The 22,020-nt window shown below is 45.8% G+C and overlaps 1 protein-coding gene across 1 annotated transcript in view; it reads left to right on the top strand.

Annotated features, from left to right (window-relative positions):
* The window catches only part of pde11a (phosphodiesterase 11a), a gene marked incomplete at both ends in the record, with an annotated part of 73,256 nt that overhangs the window by 35,211 nt on the left and 16,025 nt on the right, over positions 1 to 22,020 (top strand). Inside the window, 4 exons of the mRNA XM_084179056.1 lie at positions 9,340 to 9,390; positions 20,004 to 20,150; positions 21,097 to 21,204; positions 21,747 to 21,856. Of these exons, the coding sequence (XP_084035182.1) occupies positions 9,340 to 9,390; positions 20,004 to 20,150; positions 21,097 to 21,204; positions 21,747 to 21,856 (416 nt within the window). The remainder of the gene's footprint in view (positions 1 to 9,339; positions 9,391 to 20,003; positions 20,151 to 21,096; positions 21,205 to 21,746; positions 21,857 to 22,020) is intronic.

The following is a 22,020-nucleotide window of genomic DNA, read 5'->3' as shown; positions in this document are numbered from 1 at the left end:
TGGGCAGTTGGCCTACTAAAGTGGACTGTACTGCAGGGCTCTGGCTGAGAGTGGGCTCTGACTCAGACAGGCCACTGACACCATCAGGAAAGCTCTCCCACGTTGGCTACTCTGGTTTTCTCTTTTATTCCCTTCTTCTCTTTCCTCTCTGTCCCGGTTTCCTCTCTCCCACTCTCTTTTTCTCTCTTCTGATATAGTGGACTCAGTGCCTCCTTTTAGTGTCATATTTCTACATCATATTTCTACATCAGTGAGCATCAATGGATCTCTGTTTGTAGTCTACACTCCACAAAGGGCCATATTGATTTTTAAAGAGAGATCGTGAAAAGCAATCCCTTATCTGATCAATAATAAGGCATGCAACTGATCAGCTTCTTCTATGCTTGTTGTGAGAGAGAGGACGGTGCTCTCCAGTGGGCTGTGCAGGTTGCCTCGTGGTTGGGGACAGGGTGGCAGGAAGGAAGCCTGAGATAGAGCATAGTGAAGAGCAGCATAGGAAGGAATGGCTATGGGGAAAAAGCGAGCGTGGAGATGCATTGCCACTGGCAGCAATGAATAAACATGAGCTCTCTTGATCAAATAAGGAATTGCAAGGCTGCTGCGCAAGGTATTTCTCCTAGGAGATGGGGGAAGCAAAGGGAATGAAATCGGGGCTGACATCTCTGTTCCCCCAGCATTCCTCAGCTTGGAGGGTTCAGAGCTTTAGGGACAGATCGTAATTTACTGTGGGGGGGATCTGAATAAATGGGTTGGATGGATGGCTTCGATAGTCCAGCAATCGAATTGCAAGTCATTCATATGCTAATAATCCAAATATTCTGCTTAAAAAGATCTTGCACTGCTACCCTCAGCATTCATTATTCTTAAAGGAGGTCAGAACAAGCAATGGAACCCGAATGTATCCTCTCTGTGTGTGGGAAAAATATCCTGACGCATGAAGGCTACACCTACAGGCGGGAACGACAGACCGCAAATAAGTCCTCCTGGAAGTGCACTGAATATGATGCTTTCGAATGCTGAGGTCACATAACCCTCACTGATGGGGTTATTTCCAAGTTATCTGAAGAACACAAGAAAGCCAATGTTTCCTATAGGTATGTCTTGTTTAACATAATAATGGCTCTTCTTCTTCTTCTTCTTCTTCTTCTTCTTCTTCTTCTTCTTCTTCTTCTTCTTCTTCTTCTTCTTCTTATTATTATTATTATTATTATTATTATGATTATGATTACAGCATGCTCAAGGCCAATGACATGGTTGCTAATCTCTTTTTTTATTTTCAGAATTATGGAACTGCTATGATGCTGTCCTGCAAGACTTGGCGAAGACCAATGTTGTGTATTGATATTCTAGTTTTGTCCCTTTAGGGCACCTGTAACCCCCCCTTGCTTACCTATGTTGAAATGCTTGGAATGTTCTTCCTGTGAAACGCAGAAAAACAATGCCCACGTTAATTTCTACTCCCAGCGGGCTCACTGGGTCCAATGTTACCTCGATGATCTACTCATCACCGGCAAAGACGAGCAGGAGCACCTGAGAAACCTGAACGCTACACTACAGAGATTGGAGGAGTACGGTCTGAGGGTCCGGAAGGACAAATGCGTTTTTCCGGCCCTCTGTTGAGTACCTAGGCCACGTCATCGACAGTTCGGGGCTCCACAAGGCGCCATCGAAGGTGAAGGCCGTTGCAGAAGCTCCATCCCCACAGAACGTGAGTCAGCTGAGATCATTCTTAGGACTACTGACATACTACGCAAAGTTTGTGCCAAACCTAGCTAACATGTTAAAGCCTCTCCATTAACTTTTGAAGAAAACCAAACAGTGGAAGTGGACAGACAGATGTGAGGAGGCCTTTAAGAAAGTGAAAACAGCCTTAGCTCAGTCAGAGGCCATAACCCACTTCAACCCCAACTTGCCATTACAGTTGGCATGTGATGCATCGCCTTATGGCGTTGGTGCGGTTGTCTCACACATCATGCCATCAGGTGAAGAAAGGCCAATTGCTTTCGCATTACAGACCTTAAGTAAAGCCGAGAGCAATTATGCACAGATAGGGCGTGAAGCACTCGCCATTGTGTTTGGAGTTAAGACATTTCATCAGTTTCTGTTTGGCCGACGATTCACACTGCTGACCCCTCACCTCCATCTTTGGTCCCCACACCGGCATTCTGTCACTTGCAGCCAGCCGCATGCAGCGATGGGCGTTATTGTTATCTGCTCACCAGTATGATATCAAGTACAGAAGGTCTGAGCAGCACTGCAATGCAGATGGCCTCTCAAGGCTTCCTTTACCTGTCGCACACACTGAGCACTCCCAGGCTGAAATCTTCTATTTCAAGGAAGTGACGAACGCCCCAGTTACATCTGTCCAAGTGGAAAAGTTCACCCACACTGATCCAGTGATGTCTGAGGTCTTGGACATTGTCACTCGTGGAAAAGAAGAAGAGATGTCGGACAGCCTACAACCTTACCTAGTGAGGAGAAACGAGCTCACAGTTTAGTTTGGATGCTTGCTATGGGTTTTTTGAGTCATCATACCGCCGCCACTAAGAAGGCAGGTGCTTGAAGAACTCCATTCAGGACACTGTGGCATGGTGCGAATTAAGGAGATTGCACGCAGCTACTTTTGGTGGCCAGGTCTGGATGCAGCTATCGAAGACAAGGTCAAGTCATGTTCTGCATGTCAAAAGATGAGGAACATGCCTCAGCTAGCACCACTACACATATGGGACTTCCCAGAGGAGCCTTGGCAGTGAGTCCACATAGACTATGCAGGCCCACTGGAGGTTCGTATGTTCTTAGTCGTAGTTGACGCACACAGCAAATGGCCTGAGGTCACAATGATGAAGAGCACCTCAGTGGAGAGAACCATCGAAGAGCTACGGTCAATTTTCAGTCACTTCGGCTTGCCAACGCAACTCGTTAGTGATAATGGCCCCCAACTGGTGTCTGAAGAGTTCCGGTCATTCATGGAAGCAAATGGAATTCAGCACATCAAGTCAGCGCCGTATCACCCTGCAACGAACGGCCTCGCTGAAAGGTTTGTCCAAACGATGAAGCAAGCTTTAAAATCATCACAAGGGAACGGCTCCCTCAATAGGCGTCTAAACACCTTCCTGTTAACCTACAGAAACACTCCCCACGCTACAACCAAAGTGGCACCCGCGTCAGCCATGATGAAAAGACAGCTTTGCACGCGACTCGACCTCCTGAGACCTCCAAAGACGAGACAGGTTGTACAGACGCAACAGAGAGCACAGGTGGAGAGACGGAGCAAAGCAAAAGACAGAAGCTTCATAGCTGGAGAGAGAGTTCTTGCTCGGAACTACTGCAAAGGTCCAAAGTGGATACCAGCCACAGTGGTTGCACAAACAGGGCCTGTGTCCTACACAGTTCACACACCGGAAAACATCATCTGGAGGAGACACGTGGATCAACTGTTGCCAGGAACCAACCTCAGAGATTACTCCTGTCAAGTGACAAACCAAGATCAGCTACTGGAGACCCACCATGACTACAAGCTATCACCTGAACATCCACTGTAGCAACCTACCAATGTGGAAAGTGCTCCAGACTCACCTGAACCAGCCAGAGTGCCTACTCAGGGTATTGTTGCACCCCAGTCTGAGCATACACCATCACCACTCAGACTCAGAGATAATGTGACTGTAGACTCACCTGTACGTTGTCATTACCCTGCAAGAGAAAGACGACCCCTTGACAGGTTGACTATTTAGTTCAGACTAACCTCCGACATTGGGGCAGAATACACCCCAGGGTTAAGTCTGGGGACTGAGGCAGTCTACCCTCTATCCCTAGTTTAGAAAAGGTTATTCTGAAAAGTTCATTTATTTACATTAAGAAAACAATAGGCAAAACAGTGAATATTTACTTTTTCCTTATGAGTCATCAAAGGTAAAGGGGGAGGAAATGTTGTGTATTGATATTCTAGTTTTGTCCCTGTAGGGCACCTGTAACCCCCCCTTGCTTACCTACGTTGAAATGCTTGGAATGTTCTTCCTGTGAAACGCAGTAAAACAATGCCCACGTTAATTTCTACTCCCGTCTCATGTCCTGTCCTTATATTAGTTGTATAAGTCTCCCGAGTGGCGCAGTGGTCTAAGGCACTGCATCGCTGTGCCACTAGAGATCCTGGTTCGAATCCAGGCTCTGTCGTAGCCGGCCGCGACCGGGAGACCCATGGGGCGGTGCACAATTGGCCCAGCTTCGTCCAGGGTAGGGGAGGGAATGGCCGGCAGGGATGTAGCTCAGTTGGTAGAGCATGGCGTTTGCAACGCCAGGGTTGTGGGTTTGATTCCCACGGAGGGCCAGTATGAAAAAAATAAATAAAATGTATGCACTCACTAACTGTAAATCGCTCTGGATAAGAGCGTCTGCTAAATGACGTAAATGTATAAGTAATACAGTGTGCTATACAACAACAGAGTGGAGGGCTAGCATCATAAAATGTAGGCAAATCTTGCTGCTACCCACCCCACCATTTGGAAGTTCATAGAGGCATTGCAACGACAGCAGCAAAGGGTTGAAATGAGTCACTACCGCAAGCAATAGAAGGAGTCACTGGTTGAGACTCAATAGCTGGAGTCTTACCTGAAGAGCGTTGCCTACACTTTCAAGTTGCAGTTGTGAATACTCCAAAATCCACTTGGACACTTCTTCGTGACACTTATCAATTTCAACCCTTTCAATGACTCCAACATCCTTATCAGACCAGAACACAAAGCACATTCTAGGACGATTTTTTCCTGAACTTGTTTTTCCGGTGCTGCATTGTCATGTAGCCTACTCATATTTTGGGGATTTTTTGGTTATTTGAAATAAATGTTTTAGTCCTACTTATTTTTGCCCCTGTGTTTTTGGGATTTGCTAAGCTTATTTGTTGATAAATCAATGTTTTTTAGTGAATGGTTGATGTTAATGGATGGTGTAAAAACGAGATTAAACAAAATACATTCTTTAAAACAAAAATACATTGTAGAATCTAGATATAGGCCTTCAGCCTTTATATAACCATATGAACAAATGTATATACAATATTCTGCCCATATCAATGAATGTATATACAATATTTGTAGCCATACGTGATTTAATGAAAAGCAGTAAACATACACATTGTTTCACATTATTTAATAACAGACTCATAAACAGAATCAATCAATAGGCTACAGCTCACTTCACAGCTTCCCCGGTTCTTCACAGCTTTCCCGGGAAACTCTATGTATTGTAGCCTCACCCGGACGAAAGAGCAGCTTCTTCTGCAGTGTTCGCGGTAAAATTTGCACGTTGCGGTGGTGCTTCCCTTTGACTCTGCCACAAAAGCATGTTGAAGTGGCAAAGTCGATATCCACGTTAACCTTTTCACATGTGAGTTCCAAATATCTCTAACGGTCACCCCAGCGTGAGTTGTTTTATGCACATGATGTCAGAATGCACTCACTGTTCCAAAATGTGATTGTTACGCAACAGGACAGTTAACACACACTGCCTGCTAATTATCTATAGGCTATGTTTCAACTTGTCAATTTCAAATTATTTTCTAACAAGTTCTATTTTCGAACAACAGTTTGAATTGAGGTGTGTTCCGCCTCCTCATTCATTCACATAGAAGTAGCCCATTTCAGTGTTGTGGACAATTTATGTTTGAGGAAAAACTGAGCCGGATAAACTTCCCTCTTCGAGGAGAGCCCTTCACCATTTTTTCCGCACATCAAGTATACAGACATTTGCGCAGTCTTGCACGAACTGGCACATTTTCTGGCTGGTGCTCGCATTGCCTCCATTGTTGTTTTCCTTTCAAATATTAACTTTGGACATGTGTGCGTTCCTATCAAAGTAAGTGCCTTATTTTCTGTATATCGTGTTGTCGTTTCTACTGTAGCATGAAGTATGTATGTATGTATGTATGGAGCATAATATATTTACAGTTTTATTCACGTTTTCAAGTACTGGTGACATATAATGCATTCTGATTATTGCATAGATTTTAATGGACACCTATAATGTGTGTAAAATACTTTTTTGAAGGTTGTACTGATTATAATGAGCTAATGCTAAGCTATTTGCCAGCTATGTGTGGCGTCATGTTTGTTAACATTATACAATGCATTCTGGGTGTCACGTAAACGTCTGTCAGACCAAATAAGTTATAATGAGGTGAAGGAATGGTTCACTCATCTTTCGAGTAAACTTCTGGAAGTGAATGAAGGGAAGTGAATGATCGTAGACGACACACCCGCTTCAACATGCATACTGCAAACAGACTTGTCTCCTCTTATTATCTTTGGTTGACGTGAAAAAACAAACATGGCGGCGCGCACAAACTACCCATCGTCGGATTACTTTCGATTTCTAGAAAGTGTTTTACTCAATTATTTCGATCAATGTTGAGCTCACCCGTGATGTGATGAATTATAAATAGCAATTGCTATTAGCTAATTCATATTGTGGTTTCTGTCAGCCGAGAGTTATCTAAATATGATCGCTTATGTTACGTCAATCTTTCCTCAGTTAGTGCTAGGACTAATGTAGCCTACATTTTCCGGTTTGGATGATTGTGTATGATGTCGCTACTTCTGTGAATGTCTGCACATTGCATCCCAAAATATACTGGTCACATTCAGGACATACCTTTGTAAGGACTGTGTTTGTACAAAATGTTTCTGTGAAAAAACAGTGTGGCTAGCTCAAATGCTGACTGTTGCTTCAATCCAAACTGGACATTCTAAATAAGTGTTCTAGTCACACCGGTTTGAGCGTACGCTGCAGGGACCACTGTAGATTGATCACACCCATTTGTTGGTATGTGTGAAAAGGTTAATAAACACAGGGTCACTACAGTTGTTGTTATTTGTGGTCATAAACATTATTTTGAGTTTGAGTTAATTCTATGAGGGGGGAGGGTGTGAAATGTATTTTACAGTACAAGGGGAGGGTCATGTGAAAATATTTTTTAAACTGGGTAGGGGGATTAGTTGGACTAGCCCCCCCAGTAAATGTAGAACTGTCCCTTAAAGCTTACTACAAGCTCAAGCTCTATGCAGACACAAGACAGAGTGTTGCAATGTTGTTTTTCGTCACAAAAGGGGCGGCTCCTTGTAATAGCTCCGGCATTCTACATACTTTTCTACTACCTGAAAACTGAGACGGCGTATCATTCCTTCCGCAGCCGTGGGGGCAGTGTTGTCACTTGGTTCCTGATCTGATCTATAGGCTATGTGAAATGGTAGCACCTGCTGTAGCCAACTAGCTAACCATGTGACTTTTCTCTCCCTGACCAAAACATGAGGGCATCTTTTTTTATTATACTGTACATCTGATTATTTCACATTGAGATGTGGGAAGCTAAAAAAGCTGGCTAGCTTGCTATGTTTATAGCCAGGGTAAAGCCCGCTAGCCAGGCCCCATCTATCTACTACCAAATATTTTTTATAACTAACCCAAGATTGACCACAGACTGTTGTTTCCAATGGGAGCAAATTAATCATAGTGGGCAGAACAAGCAAGGAGGTGGGCAGAGCCAAGCACAAGCTAGCGAGATCCTACTGGTGTGTTCTAGCATGTATTTGCATATTTCTGTTAGGGAATCCCTACTCTGTGAAGACTACAAAACTTAGTCCACTCTGTTCGTAACTGTTTCTTTTTATTGTGGTATTGTTTTGGTATTTTTAAATGTTTTAAACAATACAAAACATACACATACAAAAGATAACATACAGACGCACACAATCATCAATGACATCACACCTGCCCAGACCCACCTGTTCTCACCCCTATCTCCAGTGCCTGCACTACTCTCTGTCAAATGTTTCATTGATGAGAAAATTAGCAGAATGTTTGCCAAATTCCATCCCCCTCCATCTTCTCCCACTGCCGGCCACTGGGCTTCCTCTCATCACCATATTTGGTGGCGAGTGGAAATGCCCAACCAGATGCTTCAGATTTATTCATCCGGTGAAACATCTGGCTCATTGTTCTATCAGTGCTACTATTAGCATTCACAAAATGAAAATAAAAAAATAAAAAACTTTGCTATCGCCCCTTTGTGAATGGGAGTGGGACCGGCGAAGATATCATGTTACCAAAAGGTGTCCGCTACTCCTAAAATCAGACTCCACCCACGTGCACGCAGGCACATAGATCCACGGAGTGAAGCTTGTAGTAACTGTCGTGGAAATTCACCACTAAGGACTCAAACTCAATGTAAATGAGTCAATCTTTATTATCATGGCAGGAGAGGTTCACAAACTCAATCCAAGCTTGATCAAAACTCTGAAGAGGGCGTTCCCTTTCAGTCCTCTTATACTGCTACACAAACAAGTCATATAAGCATGATTTACATTATTCATTATTCATCATTAACATTGGTTCCTGCACGTGACTGACTGACACCTCACAAGGCTTCTTCTCTCAGAGCTGTGACCTTGAAACTGAGATACTCCTTTTGGTTCCCAGAACAATGTTCTGGGCGTACTGCCAATTGATCTGAGGAGGAGGTCACAGTCACCTGCATGAACCAAGATAGAGTGAGAGGAGATGCTGTTTACAATTCAAGGCTTAGCTCTTCAGACAATAACATTTTCCCTCACATAACCTTTAGAGAAGATTGAGGTGGTTAGTCATTGACACCAAAGTTTTTTGTTATTTGGTCCAAAGGCATAGCTTAACAGAAGGGCTCCATAGACAACCTTTGTTAAAGTCCTTTTAAGTCCTATTAAGTACTACTGACTATGACTGTCCTAAGTGTAGTGAGCATGACTTGATATCTCTAGCCAGTGTTATGAATATGAAATACTGTATGTAAAATATACTCTATATGCTTCCAGTGGTGTAAAGTACTTAGGTAAAAATACTTTAAAGTACTACTTAAGTCGTTTTTTGTGGTATCTGTACTTTACTATTTATATTTTTGACAACGTTGGTCAAATTCACGTACTTATCAAGAGAACAACCCTGGTCATCCCTACTGCCTCTGATCTGACGGACTCACTGAACACAAATGCTTCGTTAGTAAATTATGTCTGAGTGTTGGAGTGTCCCCCTGGCTATCGATAAATAACTACAAATAAGAAAATTGTGCTGTCTGGTTTGCTTGATTTAAGTAATTACTTTTGATACTTAAGTACAGTATATTTTAGCAATTACATTGACTTTTGATACTTAAGTATATTTAAAACCAAATACTTTTAGACTTTTACTCAGGAAGTATTTTCCTAGGTGACTTTCACTTTTACTTGAGTCATTTTCTATTGCGGTATCTTTACTTTTACTCAAGTATGACATTTGGGTACTTTTTCCACCACTGTGTGCTGCATTCTTTTGCAGGTTCTGTCGTACCATGCAACCTGTTCCAAGACTGAGGTCGACAAATTCAAGGTAATAGGTCTTATTCTTATATGAGAGAGAGAGAAAGACTGTGTGTGTGTGTGTGTGTGAGAGAGAGCGAGAGAGAGAGATAGCGAGAGCGAGAGAGAGAGAGAGCATTGTTTGGTTCCTAGAACATTATAGCCCCTCACGGAGTGACGTTTCACTGCGATCACGTGGGTCGTACTGGGTTGCCTTGATAAATCTTGTTAATTCTCTTAAATTAAATACCATGACTGTTTTCTCATTAACTGGGAATGTTGTTTGAAATGTCTGATACAACATACTTTGGTGATATTGTTATCAACCTACTGGATACCCCTTAAAAATATACATTTTTGTGTGCAGGGTGTGCTATTAGCATACTAACACTCATTAAGACAGACTAGTAGAATAGCTAGCATAGCTAGTCATCACTAGCATTTACTGGTTGAAGTTGAAGTAACTTTTGAGTGTAATGAAGTTGACTGGTGACTTTGACATGAATATACTGTGTATCATTCACAACATTTGAATGGGAGCTATAATCCAGTTATAATACAAAAAAATTAAACTATTTGTGTCATTATTGCTTGAATTCAGGCTTGGCTGAATTGCTTTCAATGGGGAAAGATTGCATCTGTACTCCGCTTCCGTGTTTTGAAAATGTCACTTTCCCGTGTGGTCTTATGGTAGGTTCAGAGTAATGTTCCGCTGACCTCTAACCTCTATCCTAGGGGTGTCATAGTCTTTGCCCCTTAAGAGGCCATTTCTACAAACACATACATTAACAGGGTCAAAGAACACTACTGGAATGTCTATCTAATTACCTTCTCATATTTCTTAGATATTGTATATACTGTTTCTGCGGGGTAGAAGGTTTCTACTTCTATTTTCAAGAACATTCCAGGAAATTCCTAGAAATGTAATAATGTAATCTAATTAGTTTGCGATTGTAATGGACCTCCAATTGTGCTTTATAAGATATAATGTGTTTAAGTCATGGTTTAAACAGGAAAGGTGCTTTTAACCCTTAAACAGGCAGCTCAACTGCGCAGTTGAGCAACTTTTGACAACCTATTTGAAATAGAATTAAACATGAATTTTGTTTGGCATATTTTATCATCTCAACCAATGCCATTTAGCAAAATTATCATGTGGTTTTCATTATCAGACTCCCATATTTTTTTAAACATGCAATCAAAGATGCTTGCAAACCAGGAAGTGAACGTGAGAAAAAACGAACCTCATTTACTGTACACCTATTTTGTACTAATTGTGTATAAAATGGGAAATTACAAGTTTGTAAAATGTTGTTGACCTCAAAAACACAATTTAATAATGATTAAATTACTAATATGTTGTTGTTTTACAATTTTATGAACTTTAGGAACTTTAGGAAAATATTCTCTATCAGGCGGTTGAAGGAATGCTATTAAGTCAAAGCTAGTGATAATGGACAATGGAGAAATATTGTTATGGGATTTTTTGGGTCTGTACAAATACAAAAATCCTTTCAAATCCATATAATTATTTACTGTCAGCCTGTTATCTTCAATATGTTTCACAATATCAGTCATTACATGTAATTGTACTGGTATTCTAAGTATATTAACTAAACACATTAATTTACATGCATTTTAATATTCATATTTGACACACATATGTATCATATTTTATTAATATTTAAAATCAGTCCTCATTTAACTAGGCGTATCTTCCATTATACAGAAAGTAAATGAAGCAGACATTGTAAATTCATGCATAATTTTTTGGATGATTTAAAAAGTCTATGCAAATTCCAATACAAAATTAGTTTACTCTAATTGGGCAAATCAACCAGCTGGTTGAGATGTTTGTGATGCATTATCTATTAAAGCTTAAGTAATGCAAACAAACATTGTTCATTTCCTATACTGATACACATACAGTGCTATGAAAAAGTATTTGCCCCCTTTCTAATTTTCTCTACTTTTGCATATTTGTGATACTGAATGTTATCAGATCTTCAACCAAAACCTAATATTAGATAAAGGGAACATAAGTGGACAAATAACACAACAATTACATGTTTATTTCATTTATTTCATAAACAAAGTTATGCAACACCCAATTCCCCTGTGTGAAAAAGTAATTGCCCCCTTAACTGGCTGTGCCACCTTTAGCTGCAATGACTCCAACCAAATGCTTCCTGTAGTCTCTCTCACGTCGCTCTGGAGGAATTTTGGCCCACTCTTCCATGCAGATCTGCTTTAACTCAGTGACGTGTGGGTTTTCAAGCATGAACTGCTCGTTTCAAGTCCTGCCACAACATCTCAATTGGGATTAGGTCTGGACTTTGATTAGGCCATTCCAAAACTTCCAATTTGTTGCTTTTTAGCCATTTTCATGTAGACTTGATTGTGTGTTTTGGATCATTGTCTTGCTGCATGACCCAGCTGCGCTTCAGCTTCAGCTCACAGACGGATGGTCTGACATTCTCCTGTAGAATTTTCTGATACAGAGCAGAATTCATGGTTCCTTCTATTAAGGCAAGTCGTCCAGGTCCTGAGGCAGCAAAGCATCCCCAAACCATCACACCACCACCACCATGCTTGACCTTTGGTATGATGTTCTTACTGTGGAATGCAGAGTTTGGTTTTCGGCAGGCATTACTGGAACCATGTCGTCCAAAAAGTTATACTTTTGAATCATCTGTCCATAGAACGTTCTTCCAAGAGTCTTGATGATCTTCCAGGTGCTTTTTGGCAAACTTTAGTCAACTTTTTGGACGAGATGGGTCCCATTATGCCTGGCGAAAACCAAACACTGCATTCCACAGTAAGAACATCATACCAAAGGTCAAGCATGGTGGTGGTGTGATGGTTTGGGGATGCTTTGCTGCCTCAGGACCTGGACGACTTACCTTAATAGAAGGAACCATGAATTCTGCTCTGTATCAGATCATTCTACAGGAGAATGTCAGACCATCCGTCTGTGAGCTGAAGCGCAGCTGGGTCATGCAGCAAGACAATGATCCAAAACACACAATCAAGTCTACATGAAAATTGCTAAAAAGCAACACATTGGAAGTTTTGGAATGGCCTAGTCAAAGTCCAGACCTAATCCCAATTGAGATGTTGTGGCAGAACTTGAAACGAGCAGTTCATGCTTGAAAACCCACACGTCACTGAGTTAAAGCAGTTCTGCATGGAAGAGTGGGCCAAAATTCCTCCACAGCGACGTGAGAGACTGATCAACAACTACAGGAAGCATTTGGTTGGAGTCATTGCAGCTAAAGGTGGCACAACTAGTTATTGAGTGTAAGGGGGCAATTACTTTTTCACACAGGGGAATTGGGTGTTGCATTACTTTGTTTATGAAATAAATGAAATAAATATGTAATTGTTGTGTTATTTGTTCACTTATGTTCCCTTTATCTAATATTAGGTTTTGGTTGAAGATCTGATAACATTCAGTATCACAAATATGCAAAAGTAGAGAAAATTAGAAAGGGGGCAAATACTTTTTCATAGCACTGTATTTTGCAGAATAATAATTGTATTATTGTCATGAGCCTCTCACTCCACCGGGTTACCACCTTTATTTTCTTCCACTCTGCTCACCACTCTCTCTACTCAGCCTAACTAGCTCCACCTGTCCCTGCTCTGCTCTGCTCTAATTACTCTGCCAGCTGCGCTGCATTACCCACTACCTCTCCCAGTATTTAAAGCCCTGTCTTTCAGCTCTCCTTTGTCAGATCGTCTGCAAAGCTCACACCCGGAACCTGTTTGCTCGCGCTTCTGGCTCACCCTGGTTTTGTGTTCCCGGACCTGCCTGATGTTTGGATACTCTTCTGCCCCAGGAGATCCAGACCTGCTTTTTGCCATAACGACTCCTGACTACTCTTCGATCCCGGTAACTCTGACCAGCCTTCTGCCTTGCTACTACGTATTTGGATTTCCCTTGAACTGTACTGCTGCCTTGTTTCATCCGCCCTGTTGTGTCTGTGTCTCCCCCCCCCCCCAGGACTTCTGGACCACCCACCACCGGCTTCATAGGACGCATCGCTGCCACTGGGGGGGGGCACAGACCCAGCACATTGGACGGGATCCCTGTTACCCCTGGAGCCTTCACTCACTCCCTACTTCCCTTTTCCCTTAAGTTTTAATAAACTTTCTGGTGTGACGCAATTGTGGTCCTCTGGTCGTCTGTCTGAACCGTGACAGTACGATCTGACCATTATGGACTCAGCGCACACTTCCCCCGACATGGAAACCGACGAGCATGAGCAGCAGTTCCAGCAGCAGCAACAACAACTCGCCATGATCATTCAACTCCTCACCAACCTTACCCCAGCCAGTCTGCCCACCAGCCCTGCCCCCGAGTTACCTGCCCCGGTCATTGCAGCCGCTGCTCCGGAACCCAAGATTGGAAACCCCGAGCGGTTCAACGGCGATTCAACCCAGGTCCGGCCATTCCTGACTAGCTGCCGACTTCAGTTCTCCTTGCAGCCAAGGACCTTCGCCACGGAGGGGGCTAAAGTTGGGTATGCCATCACTCACCTGACGGGCCGAGCTCGACTCTGGGGAACAGCAGAGTTCGAACGTCAAACCCCCGCATGTGCAACCTTCGACCTGTTTGCTGAGGAGATGCTGAAGGTGTTTGACCTGGATTCACCAACCGCAGAGGCGTCTCGTGAACTGTTCAGTATTCGACAAGGCAGACGTACAGTCGCAGACCATTCCATCGACTTCCGAACCCTGGCTAGACGAAGTTCTTGGAACACACCATCGTTGGTGGACGCGTTCTTCCATAGTTTGGCTGACTATATCAAGGACGAGTTGGTCTCCCATGAACTGCCTTCCACTCTTGATGAAGCCATCGCACTGACTGTCAGGATCGACAGAAGGATACAGACCCGTCGTCGTGAGAGGGGGCGCCAAGGTCCACCTACTACCGGCATTCGGAGAGATCCGACTGGGCTCCTGTCATCTACTGCCACTCACCCAGGTCAGCTTGATCAGTCTGAGCCTATGGAGATTGGGCGAGCCTCTCTCACTCCTGCAGAGCGCCAGCGCCGCTTCACCTCAAACCTCTGCCTCTATTGTGGAGGTGATGGACATCGTGTGGTAACCTGCCCTTTAAAGGGCCGAAGCTCACCGGGCATAGGGGGAGTCCGGTTGAGTTCAATGACCATCCAGTCCTCCGACCGCAAACCCCTGCTGCAAGTTCACCTCCGCCTCTCTGACTCAACTCACACCCTGGCTGCTCTGGTGGATTCTGGCGCCGAAGCCAACATAATGGACATCAAGCTGGCACGCCAACTGGGACTGGAGAACCTCCGTTTGACACCTCCTATTCCTGCCCGGGCACTGGACGGACACTTACTCGGATCGGTCACTCATGTCACGGCCCCGGTCTCGATGGGTCTGTCCGGAAACCATCAAGAAACTATCCAGTTTCACCTGCTCCCCTCTCCAGGCCAACCCCTCATCCTGGGTTACCCATGGCTCCGCCGGCACAACCCTCAGCTCGACTGGGTGACCGGGGTGATCAGGGAGTGGGGAGAGGACTGCCACCGAACCTGCCTGCTTGCTGCCGCACTACCCCCTCGGCCAGTACCTACTAACTCCGCTCCTGACCTCTCCAATGTCCCAGAATGCTACCATGGTCTCAGAGAAGTGTTTAACAAAGCAAGAGCCACATCTCTGCCCCCTCACCGACCGTACGACTGTGCCATCGACCTCCTCCCTGGAACAGCCCCTCCAAAGGGCCGTCTTTATTCGTTGTCTGCTCCTGAAAGAAAGTCCATGGAGGACTACATCAATGGCTCTCTGTCCGCAGGATTAATCCGTTCATCTTCATCTCCTGCTGGTGCTGGCTTCTTCTTTGTGGGGAAGAAGGACGGATCTCTTCGCCCCTGCATCGACTACAGGGGACTCAACGACATCACAGTGAAGAACCGTTACCCTCTGCCTCTGCTCACCTCTGCTTTTGAGTTGCTCCAGGGAGCCACTGTTTTTACCAAGTTGGATCTCAGAAACGCTTACCACCTAGTGCGGATCCGGGAGGGAGATGAATGGAAAACCGCATTCAATACACCAACAGGCCACTACGAGTATCTGGTTATGCCTTTTGGACTCACCAATGCTCCTGCTGTGTTCCAGGCTCTAGTGAATGATGTACTGCGGGACATGTTAAACAAGTTTGTCTTCGTTTACCTGGATGACATCTTAATCTACTCCAGAAACCTGTCTGAACACACCCGCCATGTCCAGCAAGTCCTTCACCGTCTTCTGGAGAATTCCCTCTACGCCAAGGCAGAGAAATGTGAGTTTCACGTCAAGACAGTGGCCTTCCTGGGGTACATAGTGGCAGAGGGAAGTATCCAAATGGATCCTGCCAAAGTATCAGCAGTCACTTCATGGCCAGTTCCGGAGAACAGAAAGAAGCTGCAACAGTTTCTGGGGTTTGCTAACTTCTATAGAAAGTTTATCCGGAACTACAGTACCGTTGCTGCCCCTCTCACTGCTCTAACCAGCACCAAGCAACCCTTCACCTGGACCCCAGCAGCCGACAAAGCCTTCAGTACCCTCAAGGTGAGGTTCACCTCCGCTCCCATCCTCCAGATGCCTGATGTGGACCGGCAATTCATTGTGGAGGTGGACGCCTCGGATGTGGGAGTTGGTGCTGTGATTTCTCAGTGGGCTGCGGAGGATAGGAAGCTCCATCCCTGTGCCTTTTTCTCACGTCGGTTGTCCCCCTCTGAGTGCAATTACGACATAGGGAACCGTGAGCTGCTGGCTGTGAAGCTTGCCTTGGAGGAGTGGCGTCACTGGCTGGAGGGGTCCACCATTCCATTTCTCGTTTGGACCGATCATAAGAACTTGGAGTACATCCGCACGGCCAAACGGTTGAACTCCAGGCAGTCCCGCTGGGCCCTGTTCTTCACCAGGTTTAATTTCACTCTGTCATACCGGCCTGGATCACGCAACACCAAGCCAGACGCCCTCTCCCGTCAATTCCAGAAGGATGACACCCCCTCCAAGGACCCTGTGTCGATTCTGCCAAGTCCCTGCATCGTAGCAGCTCTGACCTGGGCTGTTGAGGAACAGGTGCTGGAAGCTCTCCGTAACCAGCCAGGTCCCAGCACTTGCCCAGCTGACCGCCTTTTTGTCCCCGAAAACCTGAGGTCCCAGGTCGTTCAGTGGGGACATGACTCCCGCCTAGCTTGTCACCCTGGCTCCACCCGCACTTACAACCTGCTCGCCCAGAGGTTCTGGTGGCCCTCTCTGAGAAAGGATGTACGGGAATTCGTCCAAGCCTGCCCCATCTGCAACCAACACAAGTCGTCCTGCCAGCCCCCAGCCGGATTGCTGCAGCCCCTGCCTGTGCCCAGACGTCCCTGGTCTCACATCGCCCTTGACTTTGTCACGGGGCTGCCCCCTTCAAGTGGCATGACCGTCATTCTCACCATAGTTGACCGATTCAGCAAGATGGCACACTTCATTCCCCTCCCCAAGCTCCCAACCGCCAAGGAGACCGCCCAGGTGGTCCTGGAACACGTCTTCCGGATCCACGGACTGCCAAGGGATGTAGTTTCTGACCGTGGTCCACAATTCTCCTCCGCTTTTTGGAAGGAGTTCTGTCACCTGCTGGGAGCCACAGTCAGTCTGACTTCCGGATTCCATCCCCAATCCAATGGGCAGTCAGAGCGGGCAAATCAGGAGCTCGAGAAGGCACTGCGATGCATGACTTCACGCAACCCCCACTCCTGGTCGCAGCAATTGACATGGGTGGAGTACGCACACAATTCTCTGACCTGCTCTGCCATCGGTATGTCCCCTTTCCAATGTGTTTATGGATACCAGCCTCCTCTATTTGCCAGCCAGGAAGAGGAGGTTACTTGCCCATCTGCACTTGCTTTTGCCCGTCGATGTCGCCGCACCTGGTCACAAGCCCGAGCCACACTCCTCAGATCCGTTGCCAGCTACACTACCGGGGCCAACCGTCGGAGAATTCCTGCTCCCACCTACCATGTTGGTCAAAGGGTGTGGTTGTCGTCGAAGAACCTGCCACTCAGGGTGGAGTCGCAGAAGCTGGCACCTCGGTTCATTGGCCCATTCCCTATCATAAGAGTGATTAGCCCAACTGCTGTCCGGCTCCAACTGCCTAATTCCCTGAGGGTGCACCCCACTTTCCATGTGTCTAAGATTAAGCCCATTCATGAGAGTCCGCTGGTCCCTGCTGCGCCTTGTCCTCCTCCTCCACGGCTCGTCGATGGTGGTCTGGTTTACACCGTCCGCCGCCTGCTTCGGTCCAGACGGAGGGGTAGGGGTCTCCAGTACCTCATTGACTGGGAGGGCTATGGACCTGAGGAAAGGACCTGGGTGCCAGCTAGTCGGATTGTGGATAGGACTCTCATCACCGCCTTCCACCAACGGCATCCTGATCAACCTGCAATCCGTAGGGGCCGCCCCAGAGGGGTCCCTAACCGTCCTGCCCGCTCGGCTTCCTGTCCTGTGCCTGATCCTGTCTCGGGACCTGTCCCATCTCCCGACCACGGCCCTCCGGCTTCCTCCGAGGATGAGGACGTTCACTCGGACCGTTCGGAGGAGTTCTAGCCCTCCTCCGGCTCCCCTCCTCCCGCCCGGCGTGGTGTTGCTCTTGGGACTTCTGGGGCCGTCCCTTGGGGGGGGGGTTCTGTCATGAGCCTCTCACTCCACCGGGTTACCACCTTTATTTTCTTCCACTCTGCTCACCACTCTCTCTACTCAGCCTAACTAGCTCCACCTGTCCCTGCTCTGCTCTGCTCTAATTACTCTGCCAGCTGCGCTGCATTACCCACTACCTCTCCCAGTATTTAAAGCCCTGTCTTTCAGCTCTCCTTTGTCAGATCGTCTGCAAAGCTCACACCCGGAACCTGTTTGCTCGCGCTTCTGGCTCACCCTGGTTTTGTGTTCCCGGACCTGCCTGATGTTTGGATACTCTTCTGCCCCAGGAGATCCAGACCTGCTTTTTGCCATAACGACTCCTGACTACTCTTCGATCCCGGTAACTCTGACCAGCCTTCTGCCTTGCTACTACGTATTTGGATTTCCCTTGAACTGTACTGCTGCCTTGTTTCATCCGCCCTGTTGTGTCTGTGTCTCCCCCCCCCCCCAGGACTTCTGGACCACCCACCACCGGCTTCATAGGACGCATCGCTGCCACTGGGGGGGGCACAGACCCAGCACATTGGACGGGATCCCTGTTACCCCTGGAGCCTTCACTCACTCCCTACTTCCCTTTTCCCTTAAGTTTTAATAAACTTTCTGGTGTGACGCAATTGTGGTCCTCTGGTCGTCTGTCTGAACCGTGACAATTATATATACTGAACAAAATAACGTGAATTGTGGTGAAAACCCCATTTGTAGTTCATAGCCCAGAGTAATATGTGTGGTTCAATATGTGGCTGCAGTTATTTCAATTAAGAGATACCTTTCGGAATGAAGCATTGGCACTCATTACCTTCAAATGTAAAATGAGAAATCATTAATGGTACTACATGATAGGAATAGATTGATGACTTCGCCTCACAGACTTCAATTTCCAATTGCTTCCCTGGACTGCAGTGTGGTGTAAGGCAGCGTACTGTATATACAGGTCGGGGCAATACTCCTTCAAGTCCCACATGAAAACAACTAATTGTGGTATTTGGAATGAATTAGTAAATCAATAGCCAATCATTTTCATTGCATTATTTAGACGGTTATAGAGCATGCCTGTGGAACTAATCCAAGAAAAAAACATGCATGGCAAATTAAATTCTCAGAACTGTGTGATGTGTTAAATGTCTTTCTTGCTCTTTGATATGGGGCTTGTCCCGGTGGCCATTAGCACTAAGCATCAGCTGTGCAATGTGATGTCTGTCAGATCTCCAGCCCCCTCACGACATGCAGGCACAGCACAGCGCTCAGCAGCACCCGCCCTGCCTTTACCCGTTTCATAACTGGCCTACATATAGAACCTCAGTAAACACACTCTACCCCGGAATCCAGAGAATTGTAAATGTCACCGGCAAAAAACCTTGGCTGCCATTCATAACCCAAGGCGTTGAATTAGCCCGACGCACCTGCTGACCTGAAAGACAAACAGTTCCTAGAAAAGGTGGGCTTTCCTGGCTGCTCTGCCCTGCTCTACTGTGCTCTCTGGGTGGAAGTGAGGCTGGATGGTACTTCTGCTGTGTCCTCTAGTCTCAACCCCAGGGACTGGGGAAGGAGAGCAGCAAAACCTTCATATTCTGAGATGTACCTTATCCCCCTTAGAAAGAAAGACCAATGGCACATGGAATCCAATAAGACAACAACTTAAATTCTCAGTCTTTCTGAACAATTATGCTTTGGTTCTCATTAGAGAGCTCTCTGTGGATTGAAGTCTTGGGATGATTAAATTGGTTTAGTGGTGTTTCTGTGTTAGTATTATAGGTTAAATATAGAATACTACCACAATTTGTTAATGAGCTCAAAGGAAGTTAACACTGAATTCCACTGGTGATACTTTCTCATTAATTTTCAACCCTTTCTAAACGCGAGCTCTCAGAGTCTTCATTAGCAACTCTCTATATGTTGAATTTTCAGTGTCTCAAAATGGCACAACCTCCTCTCTCTCTGTCTATAACCCAGGCTGCTAACATCCCCCTTGTTTGCGAGCTTGGCATCGATAAGCTCTCCTTTGATGATTTCTCTCTGGATGTGGACGCCATGATAACCGCAGCCCTCAGGATGTTTATGGAGCTGGGCATGGTGCAGAAGTTCAAGATCGACTACGAGGTGAGAGCGGCTCTGACCCAATGCTCTGACAGAGCCCGCTATTCAATCAAATATGCATTGTGGTATTTACACAGAAGCTTTTTCCAAATGGTAAAATACAATCACTGAATGGTTTTCAACACTGTAAAGACATACTGCTACTACTACTGCCACACACAGGTAACTGCCAAAATAAAGGAAACACCAACATAAAGCGTCTTAATAGGGCGTTGGGCCACCACGAGCCAGAACAGCTTCAATGCACCTTGGCATAGATTCTACAATTGAACAGATTCTGGAGCGACACCATTCTTCCACAAGAAATGTTGTTGATGGTGTTGGAAAATGCTGTCTCAGGCGCCGCTCCAGAATCTGTTCAATTGGGTTGAGATCTGGTGACTGAGACGGCCATTGCATATGGCTTACATCGTTTTCATGATCATCAAACCATTCAGTGGCTACTAGTGCCCTGTGGATGTGGGCATTGTCATCCTATGGGGGCATAACCATGGAAGCCAAAATAATAGCATACCCAGCATTTTTATTCATGACCCTAAGCATGATGGGATGTTAATGACTTAATTAATTCAGGAACCACACCTGTGTGGAAGCACCTGCTTTCAATAGACTTTGTATCCCTCATTTACTCAAGTATTTCCATTATTTTGGCAGTTACCTGTAGCTTCACAATAGGAAGTATGTGTATGGCAGGTTAGATTGAGGTCGGGATTCAATACGATTGCAGATTTGGACAATGCGCCATTAAAGACATTTCTGATTGAGCCGACATATGCAGCGTAAATGTGGTCTCTGCGAACGCGGGAACATTTTGTCTTTAAAACGTACATTGCGGACAAAGGGCGATCGCATTGAATCCCGGCCTGAGTGTGAGAGCTGCCGCACCAGCCTACTGTCTGCTGACGGACCCCGTTCTGTCCATCCCTCTTGTGCTCCTGACTCTCTACAGACTCTGTGCAGATGGCTGCTGACGGTCAGGAAGAACTACCGCATGGTGCTGTACCACAACTGGAGGCATGCCTTCAACGTCTGCCAGTGCATGTTCGCCATACTAACGGTGAATATGGAGAACGCACAGGGACAGAGTCTAGCATTAGCCTACCATTAGCATAAACAGCGACCGTTCAAATACACCACACGTGCCCCAACACATGTGAACACTGACTAATACGCACCAACTGCTTCATCTTCTGTTCATTGTTCTCCATCTTCCTCTTCCTCCTCATTATCTTCCTCTCCTTCTCAATCTTTTTTGTGTAATCAAGCACAGCATTATGCATGTCCCATCTGAATTAATTATGCGAAGAGGGAGATTAAATAGTTGTGTGTAAGCTGTTCAGAGCCCAACAGTGCTATGTGTTTTAATAAGTGACCCAGGCGTACAGTACACTACTACTAGCTGTTATCCCCATAGCGACCTAACTCCAATTTACACATATTGTTTACTTCATCGCCATGCACATCCTACCTACAGTGTATGTGCGTGTGTGTTTATGTTTATGTGTGTGTGTTTAGTTTGTGTTTGTGTGTGGTGTGTGTTTATGTTTACTTGTGTGTGTGGCCCCTGAGTGACATCCTGTCCCTGCTGTGTCCCTGTAGACGGCAGGCTTCCAAGAGACCCTGACGGAGATTGAGATCCTAGCTCTTATAGTGGGCTGTGTCTGTCACGACCTGGACCACAGAGGAACCAACAACGCCTTCCAGGCCAAGTGGGTGACCCTGTCCATAGACACACGCTTGCAGGCACACATGCACACGCACACTAGTGATGCATGGGTCAGGTGTTTATTCAGCCGCAACCCGCCCGCAATTGCTAATAACCCATCCGCAACCGCCCAACCATATATGATAAAGTGAAAATCTGAGGCCCGCA

The sequence above is a fragment of the Coregonus lavaretus genome (assembly GCF_964263955.1).
Source record: "Coregonus lavaretus genome assembly, chromosome: 16".
Classification (NCBI taxonomy): domain Eukaryota; kingdom Metazoa; phylum Chordata; class Actinopteri; order Salmoniformes; family Salmonidae; genus Coregonus; species Coregonus lavaretus.
This window is presented reverse-complemented; position numbering and strand designations above follow the sequence as displayed.